This window comes from Paramisgurnus dabryanus, chromosome 2 (genome assembly GCF_030506205.2).
Source record: "Paramisgurnus dabryanus chromosome 2, PD_genome_1.1, whole genome shotgun sequence".
NCBI lineage: Eukaryota > Metazoa > Chordata > Actinopteri > Cypriniformes > Cobitidae > Paramisgurnus > Paramisgurnus dabryanus.
In genome coordinates, this window is record NC_133338.1 from 15,337,639 (window position 1) to 15,359,945 (window position 22,307).

General features: G+C 34.8%; 1 protein-coding gene across 1 annotated transcript in view; it reads right to left on the reverse strand.

Moving 5' to 3' along the window:
* actn3b (actinin alpha 3b) overlaps positions 1-22,307 on the reverse strand; it is a 38,115-nt gene that overhangs the window by 12,991 nt on the left and 2,817 nt on the right. The window contains exon 2 of the mRNA XM_065294374.2: positions 509-623. Coding sequence (XP_065150446.1) covers positions 509-623 — 115 coding nt within the window. The remainder of the gene's footprint in view (positions 1-508; positions 624-22,307) is intronic.

Genomic DNA, 22,307 nt, shown 5'->3' on the forward strand with positions numbered 1-22,307 from the left:
TAAATTAAAAGTCAAAGAAAATGGTTGGTGGGCAGATTTAGGCAATCCAGTAGCAAAAAATATAATTTTGCAAATGCCTAACATAATTATGCCAATATGAACATTACCCTATAGGGTTTACAAATTTAAAGTGTGAAATCTTGCTTTACTAACACAGATAAAATATTACTTGCTAAAAGCAGCAAGACTTTCCAGGCTGGTTAGTGCCAGTTCGGTGGATTGAACATGTCTTGTCTTTTTATAGTTGTTTGATCAAATGAGTCTTTCTGGTGATGCCATTGAAGAAAGCTTACGGTAAGAGCATCACACCAGCTGAGGATGAGGAGATGCACCACTGATTGACCTTTGATCTTTTTCTAAAATTAAACTCTACAAACCTGTAGCAGGTGGGTAGCATAACATGCTTTAAGGGTCTACTCAAATATCTAAATTTTATAATTGTTGATGTCATAGTTTATCAATCTATCACTACAGTCAAGATGTGTCTTAGATGTTTTACTGTAGTTACCTGAGATGACCTCAAGCAGCAGCATAAGTTTAAGGCCATTTCTGAAATCCTCTTCAATATTCTCGATCTGGGTTCCCGCTTTACGCAAATGAGAGTTGCACCATGCCGTGAATGTCTACGGAGAAAAAAATAAATCAACTGTTATTCTTAATCAGGGGTATTTATAGCCACAATTTGTATATGGGCACAAAACGTATGCGCACACTTTTTACTGGGGTGCCCAAGGGCTATGCACCGGTGTTTGAATTGTGGTGACTTTGGAAGAAGCATCCTTACAGTTTCTTAAGTACATTTGCATAGTATTTTATGAAATGCTACAACACAAAACCCCATTCTCTGAGCCAATGACAAACCTAAAATTAAGCACTGTTTGGGAAAAAGTATAGGTACACTGTCACATAAAATGGTCCCTAGCTACGTTTTAGGTACAGATATGTATACATTTGGTACCAATATGTACCTTTGAGGTACTAATATGAACTCTTTTGAAAGTGACAGCTAGAGAGCTTTTTTGACAATGAAGTTAGACACCATTTGCAAATCTCATCCAGTATTTAAGTTAAACAACTTCCCACTCGCTAACACATTTTGCACTGTAATCCACTACTGATGCATCTGGGTAGACACGGGTGCCACAGGTGGTCGCTTACAATCCTTTAAAATAGTAATACATATAAGAAATGTGAACAAGGAGGAAACGAATGGTGAAGAGCAATGCCGGAGAGTCTGTTGCCTGTCGAGGGACAAAGTCCTCTGGTAGGATTTAGCATGAAGATGTGAGGCTTAAGCACAATTAATCTCTCATCGACTTTGATTCTTGCATTTCCGATTATCAGAAAAATTTTATGCAATAATTTCCTGATAGTTAAGAATGATATTACTTTGCCGTGATGTATACAATTTAATTTTAAAACCTTGCTTGTCGTTTTTCTTTAAGATACTGGATACAGTGTTCCAAGCATGTACATTTGTACATATCCTCTGTTTCTTGAAAATGAGACAAAACAAAGAAAACAAACTGAGTGCCAATGACATGTCACGGGTAAAACAAATTGATCTGAATGGGTGCAAGTGGACTTTAAGTACGCTCACAGCAGGTGAAGGACACATAAAAGAAAGTAGAGGTGCTAAACGCAGTGAAATGTAGAAGCTCCTAATGTGAAAACTGAAGAGACGGACAAGTACCAGTAACTAATATTCCGAATAAACACATAAAGAATAAGAGAGATCAAGAAATTGAAAACGGCAAAACAGAGTTCAAAAGGAGATTATATGGAGGAGGTGTAATGTTGGAAGTCAGGGGTCTCTGTAGGGCTGAGTGGGTGGGCAGCCAACAGCACAGAGAGACAAACCTAAATTTAGACTGCTGAAATTACAGAGATGATCTCTACTGTAGAGAAGAGAGAAACAGTGTTGTCTAAATAATTATTTTAAGTTAAAAAGTAGTTTAAGCAACACTATATAAATAGTTCTCCAAAGAACCAAAAGAAGTTCAAATGTTTTTTAATTACGCAAGGACGAAAGGGTTTTTGGATCTGGTGAAAGTGGTACATTTAAATTTATGTGGAAACATAAGCCTTAGAGGAGATGTTTAGACAGAGATACTGAGAGAGGATTAAACAGAAGCAGTGGAAAGGTTAAAAAGGGGAAGAGCGGGGAGGGGGTGAGAGTATCTAAATCTGGATGTCACAGGAAACCCGAGACACAGCCGAGAGAGATTCCTAAGGAGAAAAGTAAGAGACACAACAGGCAGAGAAAGAGCGAAGACGTCGACTGTTTCTGAACCCTGTCTTTAATATCAAAAGATTGGTTTTGGAGAATATTAAAGTACGAGAACACCCCTTACAAACAAAACAAGTAATAAAACAAAATAAACAAACACGAATGACCAACCAATAATGTAACACTGAGCCTTTAAATAACCGCAGCTGCCACTTCCACTCTGTTAAGTCAATTCATTTCACAGTGTCCACCTGTTACCAGCATATGTGTGTTCTTGTGGTGGATAATCTTTAAAAGTGAGGTAATGCACTATCAGCATGAGAGGATATGCCTGCCATCTCCAAACCCCAGCGGTCGTCTGGGGAAGCCCTTTAATAGGTGACCTTTTAAACCAAATTATGACCAACCGTTGGGGTGAGAATTGCACTACTATTTTAGGTGGTTTGTGTTTCAGGAAGAGAGAAAAGTTTAAAATATAAACAACAAAACTGTATTTGCACAATTAAATACAGTAACATAATATAATAATGTATATACTGTAAAGAATGTACAGTTATACATTTATATTTACTGTATTATCTGTAGCTCATTTGCTAAAGGATTGCATTAGCTGCGCATAAGGTCATAGATTTACAGAAATACTGAAATGTATAGTTTGAATGCAAAATAAGTTGTTTTGGATAAAAGTGTCAAGCTGTCTGTACTTACATTTCAATTAATGCATTTGACAGACGCTTTAATCTAAACTTAAAACTTTTTCGACTTTAAAGCGAAATTACAATGTATAAAGTTTTTCAGCATTTGAGTTACCTAGGATTGAACCCAAAACCTTTTGTGTTGCTAACACAATGCTTTACCACTAAGATATAGGAATATTCATCAGTACTGGTAGATGTTGACGGTAAAATCTATGCACTGCAATTTTAGATGCACCCTAAAAATGCTAGGTAATTTTTAACCGAGTGTTAGGTTAAAAAGCAAGAAACCCAGTTCTTGGTTTTAATTAACAAAGAAAACGTTTATATTTTACTCAACAATGGGTTAAAACAACTCAGCATTTTAGGTTGAAACAACCCAACATAGGTGGTAAATAACGCATTGTGATTTTTAGCTCAAATAAATAGACATTCAGTATAGAAAGTGCTCATTTATGTTTCCTTAAATTCAAAACATTCAGTTCAAAAACTCAAGTAAATGTGTATCATCTGTGCTTTTAATACAACAGCATAACCAGAGCTCTTTTAAGTAAATGATTAGCAATATCAGTTTGCTACCCGTTACAAAATGTGCATGCAAAGTGCTATAAACACTGCAGTCATAACCAGTCAGACCACTTTCTATTTAAAATATGATGCATGCATGAAAACACACATTATCTCAAGTCACATTTATTTGTAAACTAATAACACATCGTTTTTATATCAGTCTTTGAAGAGGCAGCAAAGGTTAGTTATGAGTTATCAGGATATCTTAACCATATTACCAAGATTCCTGTCAAACACTGAGAAAACAACAACTTCTATGATTTCTGTCATGGTTGATAGTGTGTGATCAGTGACATGAAGTTACCTTAAATTATTATTTTTAATAATATATTATTATTTTACTTGATCAATAATTTCCAGTTTTTGTGCCATATGCATCAGACGGTTAGCAATTTTGACTGCTAACTTTGGACTGCGGGACTGTACATGACCTTATTTATTATGCAGCTACTTTTAGAAACACAAAGAAATATACAAATGACTGGCCATTACATGAAAATATTCGACCACAGAAAGAACCCTAACCGCAACCCTATAGTACAATGCTGGGCATTCCTGGTCCTGCAAGGCCACAGTCCTGTAGAGTTTGGCTCCGGACACAAAAGACTTTGATTTGATTTTTCAGGTGTATTTGCATAGGGTTGGAGCTAAACTTTGCAGGACTGTGGCCCTCCAGGACCAGGAATGCCCACCCCTGCTATAGTAAGTACATGTTGTTAATCATTATTACTCAGTACTTAAATGTATAACACTGTAAAATAAAGTGTAAACAAAAACTGAAATAAATAACTGAGAAAACATTGTGTGGTGCACCTGTTTATAGAGCTGAGCTGTAAGGGTATTTTCACAAAAAATCTTTATAATTCACTTGTGCTACACAGTAAATAACATTGGTGAATAAAGAAATGTTGTACAAATGCAGTGCACAGGTCAAGCCAAATACACACAATTGCACGTGCATGAGGTAGGTATTCCCAAGGGTGTAGATTTGGTTTGAACATGGGAGGGGGTTGAAGTGTCATTTGTACATATGCTATTAATACTGTATAAATATTGGTGTGTTGTAATTTCTAGTTTGATTATTGTCTCCCGCATCCCCTCGAAAACTACACCCCTGGGTATGCTAGTGAATTATCACCTCACTAAAGCATGATAGCAGTAAGTTAGGAAAAGCTACTGGTGATAGTGGGTCCATAAAGTAGTCTATGGCTGTATTAATAGCTTGTCATCTGTCTGGATGGCTGCCGTTCATTTTCCTACTTGATCTGCCTCTCATTTACTTGATGAAGGTGAATGTTGTCAAAGCAAAAAGAATGAACAGAGCATGAATCACTTGCAATTTTGAATGCAACATCGCAAAAAGTGCATATGAGTACTCCAAACTTAAATACTAGTACCCTCAAAGGTTTAGTACATCAAATGTTAATACTAATACCAAAGAGTGCATATTAGAACCTCATAGGTAAATATCAGTAACTTGTAGGTAAATCTTAGTACCTCAAAGCTACATATTTGTACCAAAGAGTGCATATTAGAACCACAGAGGTACATATTGATACCAAAGAGTGCATATTACTACCTCAGAGGTACATATTGGGACCTCAAAGATACATATTTGTACTTAAGAGTGCATATTAGTACATCAAAGGTATATATTAGTACCTCAAAGTTAAATATTGGTGCCAAAAAGTGCATATTGGTTCTTCAAATGTAAATATTGGTACATCAAATATTTGTACTAAAGAGTGCCTATTAAAACCTCAGAGGTACATATTGGTACCAAAGAGTGCATATTAGTACCTCAGAGGCACATATTGGGACCTCAAAGATACATATTTGTACTTAAGAGTGCATATTAGTACATCAAAGGTATTAGTACCTCAAAGGTCAATTTTGATACCAAAGAGTGCATATTGGTTCCACAAATATAAATATTTGTACCTTAAAAGTACATATTTGTACCAAAGAACAGTGCCTATTAAAACCTTAGAGGTACATATTGGTACCAAAGAGTGCATATTAGTACCTCAGAGGTACATATTGGCAGGGGCGCGGGAAGTGGGGGTGCTGGGGGTGCTGCAGCACCCCCTGGTGGCAGAGATTTAAAACTGCGATGACGGTAAATTTATATCTCATAAATATCTCTTGATTTTGGTTTGTTTCTGTACAAAGACATTTTGTATGCCATGTTGGGTGTGTGATGAAGAGAGGGATAATTTTAGTAATTTTAATATGATTTAATTTATTTCAGTGTGTATTAGCCAGATTCTATCAGATTCTGTCTTGACGACGTGATTGCATTCAGCCGATATGCTGTAATAGGCATAAGCATAACACACAAGCACGCGCACACTCACAGCCACATACTGAACGCCGAATGAGTTTATCTATCAGCTTCGCAATGTCTCAAAAGAGAATTTTGGATTTTTTCAATCACACAACGCAAAATTCCCGAGGACTAGTTATTAAGTTATGTATTGCTAATACATTTTTACAGTGATTCGCATTGATTTACAATGGTCGCACTATATAAATAGCATTTTAGTTTGCATGCGTAAAAAGTGCATGCAACAATAACACATATAAAACGAACAAGAATGAACTGTGGAGTGTGGTTGGCCTATATTAGAAGGTCTACTACTCTTAAAATAATTTAGCATGGTTTTAGAATATATTTTAATCAAAATATGTTGGCCCATTTTGATATTTTAAACATATTCCGATGGAAAAATGCGTCCAAGCTAAGCTAGGTTCAGTAAACGATTTTCTAGTTCGTCATCTTTTCAAAAATATTTAAAAATATAGCCAAATTGTTTTGCGGTGTTTAACGCACTTGTAAATGTTACAGAACATGTGCTTTATTGAATGAAAGTATAAACGGTTGAATTAAATTATTAAAACGACGTAAAAGGAACTAAATTATATATGTACAATAAGGAACATGCATGCGACATTTAAAAGGTATTTCAAAAAAAATTATATAAATTATTCCCATGCATCGATTTTAATGTTAAACGTCTATAAATTCAAATGAATTCATTTGGAATATATTCCGACAATTTAGGACATGATTTTGGAATTTTAAAGTCGAAAAATATCTTATATTTACACCGCAGGAGGCATGGCAAAGTGAAACAAAACGTAAAGACACAAATATTACATTTACGTGTAAAATAGAATTAAATGAAACCCGTGAATTGAAAGGACCACTATAATCGCCTTAACTCGAGTAATGTCAATAAAGTTATTATGTTAGAGTTTAGAAATATTAAAAACTTAACCAAAGGACAACAAAAAGGCGTACTACTGGGACCAGTGAGAATGCATATGTGTACATAAACTGGTTTCATACCTCCGACTTTCCTCCAAACTTGCTCAAAGTTAATTCTCCTGTTTTTCTTTTTTCTTTACATCTTCAAACTCCATGTTGCACTTAAGCTTCACCATACCGCACAGCATGCCCGGTGCGTGATGCGTGCCAGAGGAGACTCCGCACCTGACTCGCGTTGCATTTTGTAACTTTTACAAATCATTTTGTAATTTGTGTAACTTTTTGGAGACATTTGTTACTTTGGCCTAAATATAGTCATAATATTTCTGATTATGGCATAGCTTTCTCCCCAATTGGGCTAATAAAGTAATGATTCAAAATATGCTTATATCGGCCGGCCCGAGGATAGTAGCGGAAAATAACGTCCTGGGCAGAGAATCTCAACTATGTTGCAATAGGCTATATAGTTTGTATGCCCCGTCAGCTCAGCTGTAGGCTACTTTATGGATGGGAGGGGCGAGTGATTTTTTTAAAAGAAGACATAGGTAGAGTGGTCTGCAGAATACAGAGCTTGTGAACACCATTAGAATTCTATAACTCTATTCTATAACCCCCCGCACCCCCTACCGAAAATATCTTCCCGCGCCTCTGCATATTGGTACCAAACAGTGCATATTAGTACCTCAGAGATACATATTGGTACCAAAGAGTGCCTATTAGTAACTCAGAGGTACATATTGGTACCAAAGAGTGCATATTAGAACCTCAGAGGTACATATTGGCACCTGAAAGATACAAATTTGTACTAAAGAGTGCATATTAGGACCTCAAAGGTAAATATTGGTACCAACGAGTGCATATTGGTTCGTCAAAGATTAATATTGGTACCTCAAAGGTACATATTTCTACTAAAGAGTGCATATTAGTGCCTCAAAGGTACATATTAGTACCTCAAAGGTACATTTTGGTACCAAAGAGTGCATATTAGTACCTCAGAGGTACATATTGGTACCAAAGAGTGCGTATTAGTTCCACAAAGGTAACTATTGGTACCTTAAAGGTACATGTTTGTACTAAAGAGTGCATATTTGTACCCCAAAGGTAAATATTTGAACCTCAAAGGTAAATATTAGTACCTCAAAAGTACATATTGCTACCAAAGAGTGCATATTAGTTACTTAAAGGTAAATATTAGTACATCAAAGATAAATATTTGTACATAATAGGTTAAAATTAGTACCTTTAATATACATATTGGTACCTTTAATGAACATATTAGTACATCATTGGTAAATATTAGTACCTCAAAAGTAAATAGCTCATATTGGTAACAAAGAGTGCATATTAGCACCTCAAAGGTATATTAGTATCTGAAAGGTAAATATTGGTACCTTGTAGGTAAATATTAGTACCTCATGGGTAAATATTAGTACCAAATAGTATTTGTACCTTAAAGGAAAATATGTTTACCTCATAGATAAATATTAGTACCTCATGGGTTAATATTAGTACTTCAAAGGTAAATATTGCTACCGATGGATGTTTACCTCAAACAGAAAAACTGTTGCCATATTGATACATATCTGTACCTAAATGGTACAAATTAAGACCTTTTAAAGGGTGCTGCCCTAGTGACAGCTTAGGACCATTTTTTTGACAGTGAACAATTTTTTAATATTGTCCTACACAATATTAACATTAAAACAAAGTTGTTCAATTTAAATGTTAGACATATTCAAAACTCAGCACATTCAGAATGTCTCCACGGGGCGGAACAAAACTAAGCTCTTAAAAAAATAAAACTTCAGTAAATCTTTTCTTTGACGATTTATTGAATAAAGGTAAATGGTGAAATGCAGTCTGGAAAATCTGAAATCATTCTAAAGGAATGACACACCAGCAACCTTTCTGTCACCCAACACACACACACACACACTCACTCAAAGCATGCAAGGACCTGACATCTCACATTTCAACATTTATCAAACATGGCAGCGCTCATTAATGTGTTCACAGAAGTGAGACTAAAAACCTCTTAGGAAACAAGTGGACCCATCACTGCACATCTGCAAAGTGAGTGTATAAGTTTATTAACGAAAGAGTCTCGCCATACAAATAAATTCCGTCTTCATGAATCCATCTTTCTCACATACTGTTACCATGGTAACTTCATTTATAGCATCCTCCGTTTAACAATGCAGTGAGTTAAGATGCAAATAGCACAAACAAAGTATTTATATCTTTTGGAAAGCTCATGTACTAAACTAAATCAATTACATCTTTTAAACATTTTTGTGGATTCTGATGATCTCACAGGGGAAATGTAGCGCTGCTTCTGAATTACAGCTAGCTGTAAAGTACTGTATCTTAAATTGGCTCTTCAGTAATGAGTTGGCCAGATGGATGGTGTGTATTATAAGACTGGATGCCTCATATTCTCACTATATATACAGTTTTAGTTCCTCTGTACAGCTTACCCTTCAAATATCAACTTAACATCACACACCACCATATTGATGGTATCATATGTAGGTAGCAATATAGTGTTTTTCGCATATAGTTTAAAGAACACCATGATATCATCATATACATATAAAACCATAAACAAAATATTATCCAGAAGCAGTCTGATTTATAACCGCTATATACAGTATACATAAACATCAAAGATTTGAAAACACCCGAATATAAACACATCTATACATATTAACACAGATAGAAATCCATCGAGAGACCTATGTGAACTCTCTTCTCTCTGGTAGTTTATAGTTGCTGCCCTACATGGACACCGCTTCTGGAATAGCAACTGCCATCTGATCTGACCACACAATCTCTCTCTCTCTCTCTCTCTCTCTCTCTCTCTCTCTCTCTCTCTCTCTCTCTCTCTCTCTCTCTCTCTCTCTCTCTCTCTCTCTCTCAACTAAATACAAAGTAATTAAACTACATAAAAGATGTATATGCCGCTTTTCATGAATAAGATACAACATACAGTTCTCTTAACCACCTAATGAATGTGCTTGACTTTCAAAAGATTTTTTGCTCATCTTAACCTTGTTGAGAAATAATAAAAATAAGAATATACCATTTATAATGGCTATTAACGTTATACATTTAGTTTATTATTCAATAGGCGCTAAATTTAAGGTGATATTATTAACTTCCCATCATTTTGTAGATAATGATGTTATTTCCAGCTAAATGCGACGTTTTTGGACATTATTTTGATTTATTTTAAAAAAAATTGTCAGTCATATGGCCCTGTTGTGTCATTGTCTTAAAAATAAAGGTACTTGAAATGTTCACAGCAATGATTCTGAAGAAACTTAAAACTTAAAAAGTAGGATGAATTGACTTAACCAAGTTGTTTTAACTTTATGTTGCATTTTTTTATTGTAAGAGACTAAACAAAGAACTAAATTTCACTGTTCCTCATCAGACCACAAGCAAAAAAACAGTAAACAGATAATCACTTTGTTGATGTAAATTAGAAAACTTAAAAATACTTCAAGGAAAACACCACCATTTTTCAATATTTTACTATGTTCTTACCTCAACTTAGACAAATGAATACATACTTATCTTTTTTCAATGCGTGCACTTAATCTTTGTAAAGCACATTGTGAATGTTTTAGCATTTAGCCTAGCCCCATTCATTCCTTAGGATCCAAACCGGGATGAAATTAGAAGCCACCAAACACTTCCATGTTTTCCCTATTTAAAGACTGTTACATCATCAGTAACATCATCACTCCTGACTTCAGAAATTTTAGGGAGAGGGGGGAGTTCTCAGGAGTGATGATGTTACTGCGCATCGAGGTTGAAATGCTGCAAACTAAGTGCTATTCCACCATACAAAATAGTACTTTTTTATTTATCCGCTTAAAAATTTATTTATTTTTTGTCACCATACTTACTTGTGTAACTACTCAAGTCTTTAAATATGGAAAACATGGAAGTGTTTGGTGGCTTTTAAATTCATCCCTGTTTGGATCCTAAGGAATGAATGGGGCTAGGCTAAATGCTAACACATTCACGACGCACTGTACAACAAATTAAGTGCAAGCATTGAAAAAATAAAGACTATGAGAATTCTCACGGCAGTGTTTCACATGTCAAAGCATATTAAATGTGCAATGTGGTACTCTTAGAAGGATCTCTTGACAGATATGCATATACTATAACTATTTTATTATTGGTGTATAAGAATGAGACGTTTTTATCTACATACACCGCGGGTCTCATTACATAGAAGTCGCCGTCATGTTATTACAGTAGCCCTAAATGGACAAACTGTTCTACAGTAGGGTGACCATATGTGCCATTCTTCCCAGACGCGTCCTGGCCAGGATTTCGGGTGCGTCTTCCGGAAAACGTATTTGTTGACCGCATACGTCATAGAGGATTATTATTATTACAGAAAAGCAACCGTTACATTTTAAGCTGAGAATGAAACTACGGTTGTAACTGAATGGCGTATGCGGTCAGCAAATATGACTTCCGGAAGACAAACCCGAAATCTTGGCCAGGACGCGTCCGGGAAGAATGGCACGTATGGTCACCCTATTCTACAGAGCATGATGTCGATGTTTGTCCTGTGGCAGCTACCATAGATTCTCATTGCGTTTTGAAAGGAGGTTGGTTGAAATTCGCAATCTCACCGCTAGATGAGATGCTGCTAAAAACACATAACACCTTACAATTAAGACCATAAAACTTGTCATGGTCGTGTCATGCTTAGCTTTACAAAAACATTGTCATCCATTCAAACCTGGTGGAGCCGGTGTTATTTTTGAGACAAATTTCTAATATTAATTTGGTAGATTGAAATTTCAGAAACGATCCTATGCATCATCTCAGTGTGTTAGGGTGTGTTCACACCAAGGTTGATAACTTTAAAGTTTTACATTTTGTCCTAAATTTAAGAGACAGCAGAATCCACAACCACACCTATAACAAATAGGGACTTGGATCGTTTTCAGAGCAATTCTTCCCAGCTGATTTTGCCAAAATCCATTTCATCCACTTTAATTTAAATGGATTGCAAATTTTTAAGGTAAAACTGAGCCAACAGTCTCAGGAAAAAATATACAATTTATTATTATTGTGAATGAGCCTTTGTTAACTTTAAAGTTTAAGTCACTGCATCGACATCCAGGCAATATGTTGGTTGCTGGATGTTGCTCTGGTAATTGACATCACTATGTCACTAATAGGTTGAAAATATTTCTCTTCAACAAATAAAGTCTTACACTAATTAAAAATGTAACAGGGGCCGTAACACTTTGCAAAAAATGTATACGGTGCACAACTTCTCAAGATACTGAAAATGTAAAGCATCAACAAATTTAATATGCTGTACCTTTATATACACATGTCACCTCAATCTGAATCTGATCTGATACTCAAAGTGTGCCAGAGGATTTCAGTATCGAGAATGACTGCTATGTCAGTATGACATCTTACCTCTGATGTAAAGATCAGAACACATTCAGAGGAAATGGAAACATTGTAACTCTACTCAGCCGCAAAACCAGACGCGACCATCACACAAATGGCTGGCAGAAAAAGACGACTTCATACCACGATAAACAGGCGTCAACTTAATTTGATCAGGGTTCTTGATAAGGATCTTGACCAACGCGGTGTATAAGGTTATTTATATTTTACTGTGTACAATTTGTGCGTACATCCCACTTTGTATATCCCTGGTCCATAGGACACACTACAGTACCTGCAAGTACGTGTGCACCTTAATGTAATTACATACTGTAGTGAAAACCCAGCTAGTCTTTTTTTACTTTTTTATCTTTATTTTTATCTTATACTTTTTATATTAAAGGTGCGAAAGAATGCATTAAAATAATATGATGTAATAAATAATATATAATAATTTTTTTATATATTTACATAGAAGGTATGTAACTTTAATAAGTGCAAAAATTATATTTTGAAGGGTTATGAATACTAATATTGAGCTCTGCTCTGATTGCTCTGCTCTGAGGCTCATGCCAGTAGCTCACATTAGTAAACAGACCTAATATGTTTGAGCCGTATCAGACAAAAATACAGATTTTGAGTAAAAACTAATTGTTTGGAGATTGTTAATGGAGGTTTCTGAGTGCCAAGTTTGTGGGTTTTTTCAGTATGAACCGGCAAAACAAAACTGTAGCCTTAACCCTAGCATATAGCATTAATTAGCATGTAACGCTAACCACGGGCGAGGGCATCAAAGTGGCCAGAAGTCATTTATTTTCAATGAGAGCTGCCGGTGAGCTCCAGCGAGCAGCAGTGCAGTGCATCTTGGACGGTGTGAGCATTGAGAAGTGTTCTTTATGGTAATGAGCTATGAACCGATTGGTTGCCGCAGCACCGCAGGGGGAAACGTTCAGCAGCAACCATTTGGAAGGCGGAAACCCATAGAAGTCGTCCGCCTGAGAGGATTCCAGAGAATGCATTTAAGCATCTACTCATTTTCGATAGCATCATTGGCAGGGCAGCCAGAGCATTTTTTGACGCTCTCGTCGGCAGCGGTGTGAACGCATACTAACTTAGCAGTCACAACTTTGTTTTTAGCATTTTAACAACTTTGTAATAAATTTAATGTGTAATTTATTGTTGGGGCGTGCATCTCGTCTGTGACATCAAAGATGGTGTTATGTTGAGATTATGTTGAGATTGATGCCATAAAAAAATTATTATGAGACTTTAGCCTGGATTTCACAGACAGGGTCACATATTTCCCTAACATAGTTATAGTAAAATTAGACTGATGATGCTAAAAAATATACAGATGTGGCCTTTAAAAACGCGCGTTTTCTCCCGCGGCATTCGCCAAATCGTCTCGCGGAGTCACGCAGAATTCTGCAAGTGTTTTCGGGGGGGCTACTTTCCCTTTTCCCTTAATGTGTTTCGCTTCACAGAAAATCCACCAGGTGGCGCATAAAAAACTACATTTTTATATGCGTTGTCATTGCGGTTGTTTCCAGAAGTTAATAAGGGCATTGCTGAATATTTAATATTTCTATTAAAACAGCAAAGTGACGTCAACCCCTTCTTGCCAGCATAACAGCGCATACATATATTAAGATGACTGTACGTGCAATGGGCATTTATACTAAGTGCAACAAAGAATTTAGTGTGAGCCTAATACCCTTAACTCTATTTACAATGAATATCTTAATTATTTGTGTTGTCGAATTTTGACACCGTTTCATTGTTTGTTTATAATATTAATAATTATGTCCGTTTTTCTAAAAGTATTAATATTTTAAAGAGATTCATGTGGTATAAAAATACATGTTTTAAAGTTAAAAATGTTGTAAAAATATATTAGTATTATTGTTCTTAATATATTAAGAACAATAATATGACACATGTATATTGCGCTAAAATGCTATACATATGGAAAGAGGAATTCTTCTCAACCACCACCAATAAAGTTAAAAAAATATTCTTTAGAAAAATAGCGTTTAAACCCACGCAGAGCGAACAAGAAAACATGGGCCTATGCTTACATACTGTACAGTGGGCATATGATATCTTTATTTAGTTTTACATATTTAAAACTTTAATAATACCTTTCTTGCGCATATAGGCAGTCAGTGTTATGATTTTTTTTAATCCTTTCAGCCGTTATTCATAACAATAAACAGATTTCCTTATTGAAAGAAAAACGTAGAAAATGTTATTATGGGTATAGTTGATGCAAATAAAGTGTGCAGTATACAAAAAATGCAAACAAATAATTTCTAAAAGTGGCAAGATTTTAAAAAGATAAAGGTGGTATAAAGAAAGACATGAGAAAAGTAGAGGTATGCAAAAGAGCACAGTTTAGTTATTGTTAATTAAAGCGGTTTTATACACCTTTGTTTGAATTGACAAGCATTTTATTCGCCACTTTCAACACATTTTGTGATTCATTTACTGATTTATTACAGAAAATTGTTGTCAGAAGCAAAGCTATTGTACAAAGCATCTTTATATGTATGTTTTAAAGTTAAAAATGTTGTAAAAAATATATTAGTATTCTTTAATTTAAGAATAACAATATGATACATTTATATTGCGCTAAAATGCAATATACATTATTCTGCAAGCAATATAAATTATTCTCAACCACCACCAATAAAGTGTAAACATTATTCTTTAGAAAAAAAACGGCGTTTAAACCCGTGTTGCGTGGAGCGAACAAGAAAACATATGCTTACATGCTTATTTGGCATATGATATCTTTTTTATTTAGTTTTACAGTTTTAAAAGTGGCAAAAAAGTTCTTAAAATCTAATGAATACTGGTTTTGTAAAATGTATATAACTGCAGATGCGTGCGTGGGATCCGGGCAGGTATCATCTTCCTCCAGACCTTGACGCGTGGTCGCGGGAAGGCGAGAAATATATTTTTTTTTAGGTTAAAATATTTTGCACAATTGATATATTACTTATGAATATTTTAGGAAATTATTTTTGACACACGTAGGTTATTACGTGTATTTTGGATTTTAATTTCATTACTGTGCCTATCCGTGGCCTCATCCGAGCGCACTTTCTCCGCCTTGCATCTTTTGAAGACATTGGTATGCAGCACCATGACCCAGAAAAGACTCACACACCTTTCCCTGATGCATGCCCACACAGAAATACTGAACTCCCTGGATATTAGTCCTCTAGCTCATGAGAGACTTTGGAATCTCTATTATACAACCGGCGCAATTCGCGAGGCGAGTTTTTTCTGTTCGAGTAAAGAGCGCGTTGATAATATGCGTATTAACGGAATGACAACGCGGGTTTGTTTATTACATGGATGCGCAGCAGCACAAAAACGCTTTTTAATATGAAAAATTAAAGGATTAAAATGTAACAGATTATTATTGAGTCTCTTGGACATAAATGATGACCAATTATGAGACGTTAGAAGGCGCAAAGAGCTGCTTCATCTGTAGCTAAGTAAATAAATGCTTTGCTTTAAACAAATGCATCTACTTTTAAATGTTTTTTTTTAAATGCTACCCAACGGATTTATTGTATATAATGACTCTGCACCTGTAGATATGGTGAGATGAGAAAACATTTTAAGTAATGCTTTTAAAAAAAACATTTCGCTGTCCAAGTGCTGAAATGGCTCTCCACACGTTTGTAAATTCTTTATCTTTTGTTTGTAACAAATAAAGTATTTTTACAGTACAAACCTTATATAAAGCCTATTCTAAAAATGTAATTATACACCATGTTTTTCTTTATAAAGTATACAATATCAGAACTAAACCCATTATTATTTTTGTTCAAATTATGAATTATTTATATGTTTAAAAAAGACAGTAATAGTACTATTTAGTAAAAAAAGATCTATATAAAAATATACTAGGTATGTTAATGTGAGAATATTTTACATCTGTTAATCGACGTGTGATCTTAACTTAAAAACGAAAGTAAAATATGTTCGTCCGCATGGACATTGAAAACTGTGAAGTTTAATTAATATTATATGTTGTTATAATATTATATGTTGTATGTAAATTGTAACGAAAGTAATTCCCCCTGGGATAAGTATTTTTGCTTCTGATTAATAGCGCATATTCATCTGAGAACTGATGATGTCTGTGTTTCAGACCCTGGCTGTGTGCCCTGAAGTGTATATGACAATAAAGTAGTAAATCTCAATGTATTTATTTTTAAAATGTATTTTAAATAGGCCTATAGGCTCATAGGTTTTTTGGTTAAAAAAATTCACAGTACCCCCTGTTCAAAATGACTTCCAGCGGCCCTGCCTTGACGCTTTGTGTGTTCGACTTTAAATGGTGCGGCGCTGACTGGTCGGCGTATGACATCAGAGTACCGCGAGAGCAAAGGTAAAGTCGGACCATTTGTAACATTTCGACTTGCTCTCGCGGTACTTTGATGTCTTAGTTGCCGAACTGTCTGCGCAGCGCCACATAGAAACGCCCTTTGACTCTTTAAGGCAAAGTACCAGCAACATGAGAAGTGGTGGCACGCAAAAGAAAGTGAAGGTACGCAGTACGCTAAAATATAAAGTGTCTGTACTGCGAGCACTGGTTTAGTTATTTACATCGTGTGTTGCTCTTTCACCATTGTGCACCCGCGCACTCGCTCTGTAGTTTGTAGCTCGCGCTCCGGCTTCGATAAACAATGCCCGTTTCTCAATACCAAGTAGGGGAGAGTGGGGCAAAGTGAGCCAGTGGGTAAGTTGACCCACCCCCTTTATCTAGGCAACCATACAGATTTGTAGCCGTGTGACCACAAATACAGGTAGCAACCATAATTTATATTTGGCTATGTTAAAGAGAAGGACAAATTAAAGAGTTATGATTAAAGTATGATTTAAAAAAAAAAAAAAAACAGTTTTTATCCTATCAAAGTAAAATGTATACATACCAGGTATAATGGCTGTTATGTCAAGATTTATCCAGGTCTAAATATTTATACCATACATATTGGTGATAGGCTAATGTATAAAACCATGTGAATGATTTAGCTAAAGATTAGCCTGAATTACTAAGCTAGGCAGTTTTCCAAAACGGTGGCTGTGGGGCAAAGTGAACCAGATGGGGTAAACTGAACCAGGGGTTCAACCCCACCATGAGGCACTGTAACCATTGAACATGTTTCATAACAAAAAGAGCCTAGGTTATATCAACATATGTCAAATTAAGTTACCTGATATCCACTTAATTTTATAAGTTATAAACATTCATTTAAAATAACATACAGCGTATGTATTAGGCCTATTTGCTTAAATTGCATTTTAACAAAGAAACTGCAAGGGTTGAAATTAAAACCCAACGCGATGGTGAAAACTGGATAAACCGGTTTTCTTTTGATTCCCTGATGATGAGGTGATCGATTAGCATTGGGGGTTGGCAAAGAATTGGCAGACCTAGGGGTGGGTGGTTTTTAATTTCTTGACTCTGTGTCACTGGTAGCTGCTAAAACAAGCAGCTAAACCATGTACAATTAATTACATTTTGGAATTAACTTCCTTCATGTCTTTTTATTTATACACTGTAAAAAATATTTTCTGAATTTTTAAGTAGTTAGCATTAAATATGTTTACAAACAATTGGTTTACAAACTCTGGGATGTTTGTGATTATCATCATTCAGAAAAGTGGTGCTTGTGTTTAGACTTGTGTTTTACGTGATTAAATCATGAAGATTACATTAGTTTCTTTTCAGTGTAGAACAGTTTGTAATCAAAATGCAAAAATATAGTATATTTATAAACATCGCTGAAACAAAGAGTGAATTAAAATTAAAAAAGTAATAAAGTTAAAGCTGCTGATAATTTTGTTTATATTTACTAGCCTTTTCTGAGTGAAAAATGTTTAGATTTTGTTAAGTAGCCTAAATCCTACTCCAATTTATTTCAGTGTGGGTTTCTCATTTTTATCAGCTTTCTTTTGCTTTTCAAAGGGCCGTCTACCTTTGCTACCGCCAGTGCTTTAATGTGGGCCGGTAGGCGCCAGTACTCAGTACCGCCACTTCCAAATATAGCTCTTGCGTACCACCACCTCTCCCTGCGCCCAGAACGTACTTCTAGCGTACCCGAACGCTCATTTGCACATCTGTTTAAATCAGAGGCTTAATTTAATCATTTGGCTGCGCTGCCGCTTTTCAAAGCGCCCTTCACAATGCAAGCTACCTAATTCGTCCCACCGAGAGCAGAGACTACATTACCCATACACCTTTGAGTTTTACAAGTTAAAAGCGCATGCGTAGCTTTTGCTGCTGTCAATAGGCTTGTTCGACTTCATGCGGCGCCCCGAGAATCGACAGCCGGAAGACGTCACAGTATCGCGAGAGCGAGGCGAAATATGATTTCTTGAATCATTCTCGCGGTACTCTGACGTCATCCGGCTGTCGGTTCTTGTGGCGCCGCATGAAGTCGAACAAGCATAGTGTTAACAACGTGGTTTGGAGAGGTGTGTGAAACGCGCAACCATAGCTGCTCTGTTAAAATGAAAATACAATGAATAGGGCCTACTTAATATGCCCTCCTGGTTTTAGACTCTGAGGAGTAAAAGAACAAGGTCAGAATCAGAGGACTCTCGCTGGCTGACATCCCACCAAGCCAGAATGATATCGCTGCAGGTACCCTTCTGTAGGTACGTGACAATCTCTGATGTCGCGGCTGTCGGTTCCCCTCGACGCAACTTCGGATTTCCTCAGACGATGTGCAGTGTAAAAACATTATTGAAATTGTATTATACATACTTGCTAAACTACAAGTGAACAAAATGTCAATGAATTTGAACGACGTGCACAGGAGTTTTATCACCCGCAAAATGGAAAACAATGGGACAAAATAAAGTGATGACTTTCGAGTTTCAAATGGCCAATATTTTGTTATTCTTGAACCCATAGACATGGTCTTGGTGTCCAGAGAGTATCTTTGCCCGACAGCGACAATATGTTATTAAAAAATAAATTACATCATTATGGATAAATGAGTGCTTGCAGAATATACATATTTGAGAATGCTTATCAGTACTTTTTTGTTTCTTTAACTTTAAAGATGAATATTCTTCTTTAGAGATGGGCAATTTTCAGCAATAGCACATTATATTCAACATTTTGAGCTCATAAAAAAGATTTTTCGCTTATTTAAATGATTTTTTTTATGTTTTTATGCACGTTTAGTTTTGGTGCAATTTCATCAAAAGCTTATAATTAGGAAATACACACAACACGCTTAACGTATATTTTCTATATGTTAAAAATGTTGTAAAAATTGCGTATTCTTATATAATAAGAATAACAATATGATACATTTATATTGCGCTCAAAATGATTTAGAAATGGAAAAAGGAATTCTTCTCAACTGAGTGCTTGCAGAATATATAGGCTATATTTGAGAATGCTTGTCAGTACTTTTTTGTTTCTTCAACTTTAAAGATGAATATTCTCCTTTAGAGATGGGCAATTTTCAGCAATAGCACATTATATTCAACATTTTGAGCTCATAAAAAAGATTTTTCGCTTATTTAAATTACTTTTTTATGTTTTTATGCACGTTTAGTTTTGGTGAAATTTCATCAAAAGCTTGTAATTAGGAAATTCACACAACATGCTTAACGTATATTTTCCATATGTTAAAAATGTTGTAAAAATTGCGTATTCTTATATAATAAGAATAAAAATATGATATATTTATATTGCGCTCAAAATGATTTAGAAATGGAAAAAGGAATTCTTCTCAACTACCACCAATAAAGTTTTAAAATTCTTCTTTAGAAAAACGGCATTTAAACCCACGTGCACCGAACAAGAAAACGTATGCTTACATACAGTCCGTGTATGATAAATGTTTTATTTAGTTTTACATATTTTTATTTATATGCATTTAATAATAGTCTACCGTAAGGTCATAATGTACACAGTGTTAAAAATGATTCAGTGGCTTTGTAAATATCTCTAAAATAAATGATTAAAGTAACTTAATAAAATCTCTTAATGCAGTTATGCGATTTTTTTAGTTGGAAAATAAATTACTTAAAATAGAACAGATATTTTGTGTAAAATGTACATATATTATTTGATGTATACGCCTTAATAATATAAGTATTACATTTACAGATTATTTTAGTCAATATATTTAAAAAGGTCAGAGTAATATATTTAAGTTTTTTAAACTGTAATAATTGCATATTTCAAATTATTATTATTTCTATTTGACATCAAAAATGTGTAAGTTTTACGCCAAACTTGAAGTATGAATTACTTATATTTTCACATTGATATTATTTGAGTAAATGTAGGCAAAAAATAAATTAATAATAAGTAGAAAAAATGTCAATTTTAAACAATCACATAGCCAACGGTTTTTAATCAGCAACAAAGAAACTGCACATTTTGCCGATGACAAACACCTCAGAAACTCCTCCAATTTATGAATATTTACACTCACAATATGATTTTATTTCCTTAGTACAAAAGTATAACATATTATACAAATTCTCAGTGAAATGTATTAAACACCATTGCATACTTTTTATCGTGTTTCATACCATGTAAAGGGAAACATGATAATATAAAAAGTAGCCTACTGTTCAGTAATGCAGAAAAGTGCAACACAACCATGTTAAAGCTATTAAAACGTTCAGATGCAAAAATGAACTAAATGTAAAATTAGATAAACTAGTTAATGATATTGCGTAAATGCGCTCGGTCTCTTCAAAGGTCTTCGCGAATTATTTTGTTATAAGACTCGATTATCATACATCACGTCTCTTCTACTGTAAGTACACGGAAAAAATAAGACAAATGATGCGCGTTAGAGTCGGATTTTTATGAAGAATATGTGACTGTTTATGTAACTGGCAAAAGAAAACTTCGCCAACAAAATGTTTGCCAAAAAGCATGCATTTGTATGACATCAAAGTCTATCGCCTAAACATTGATAATCCGTGTCATGTTACTTCAATATCATACAGTATACGCTAAGCATGAAGTCGAGCACACACATTGTCGTCAGTATGGCCTACATGAAACACGCCTGCCCTCTACAGGTTTTTATATTTCCTGCGTCCCCCACCGAACTCCCCTTCTGCGGGATCTCGCAGAATTTCGGAAGTCTCCGCGGCATTCTGCTCTCAGAAACGCGCATTTTTAAAGGCCACATCTGTATTGTAAAATTTGTCAGCCTTTTAATAAAAGCCAATACATATTCATATACATATTCAATCTTTTTTCTTTTCTTTTTTTGGTTGCCCACTAGTTACAGTAAAATGTTTTTATTAACACATATAATAAAAAAGAAGCCGATATTTATGTCTTTACTTTATTTATGTCTTGTAAATATGTTTTAAGTACTTTATAAAGGGTATACTTATAAATATTATGCATAACAAATATTTATTTAGTTTCACCAATTTTATGTTTGTCTCTCATCTACTATAAGTTGTGTTATATCGGCCTTTACATTGGCCAATCTGTTATAATGCTTTCTTAATATTGGCATCAAAAATAAAAAATCTGTCGACCACTAATTATAAGCATATCAAGATTACCATAACATTACAATTTATGCTTATTTTACATCAACAAAACTGTTGCAAATATATTATAAATATTTGACATATTGCCAAGCCCTAGAAATGTGTCAATGCAAAACATTTGTCAATGTAAAATTGAAAGGTTGCCACAACACCATATGCACCTTCTGATTATTTACATGATCAGTGTCAACTGAACATCGATCTTTTAAAATGTTTAAGGTTAATTAGCAAGAAAAACAGATACATTTAAATAGATATATTTAAAGATAAATTTAAATGTTTCATTTTTTTTTTTACTTTTTTTATGTTCCTCTCACATTTTTGTATAAATGTGTATAGAGAATTTTAAATCCTTCCCTAGGTGGCAGTGCTGAGACCCATTTTCTGTTAGGAATGGTTTTCAAGAGAGGCCTTTGCTGGGCAATGCAATATGATATGTAGGCCCAGTCATTTTTTGTAATATCATATTTTGGGCAGTTTAAATTTAATTTTAACATTTTTAACCTGTTATGTTTACAGGTTTGTAACATAT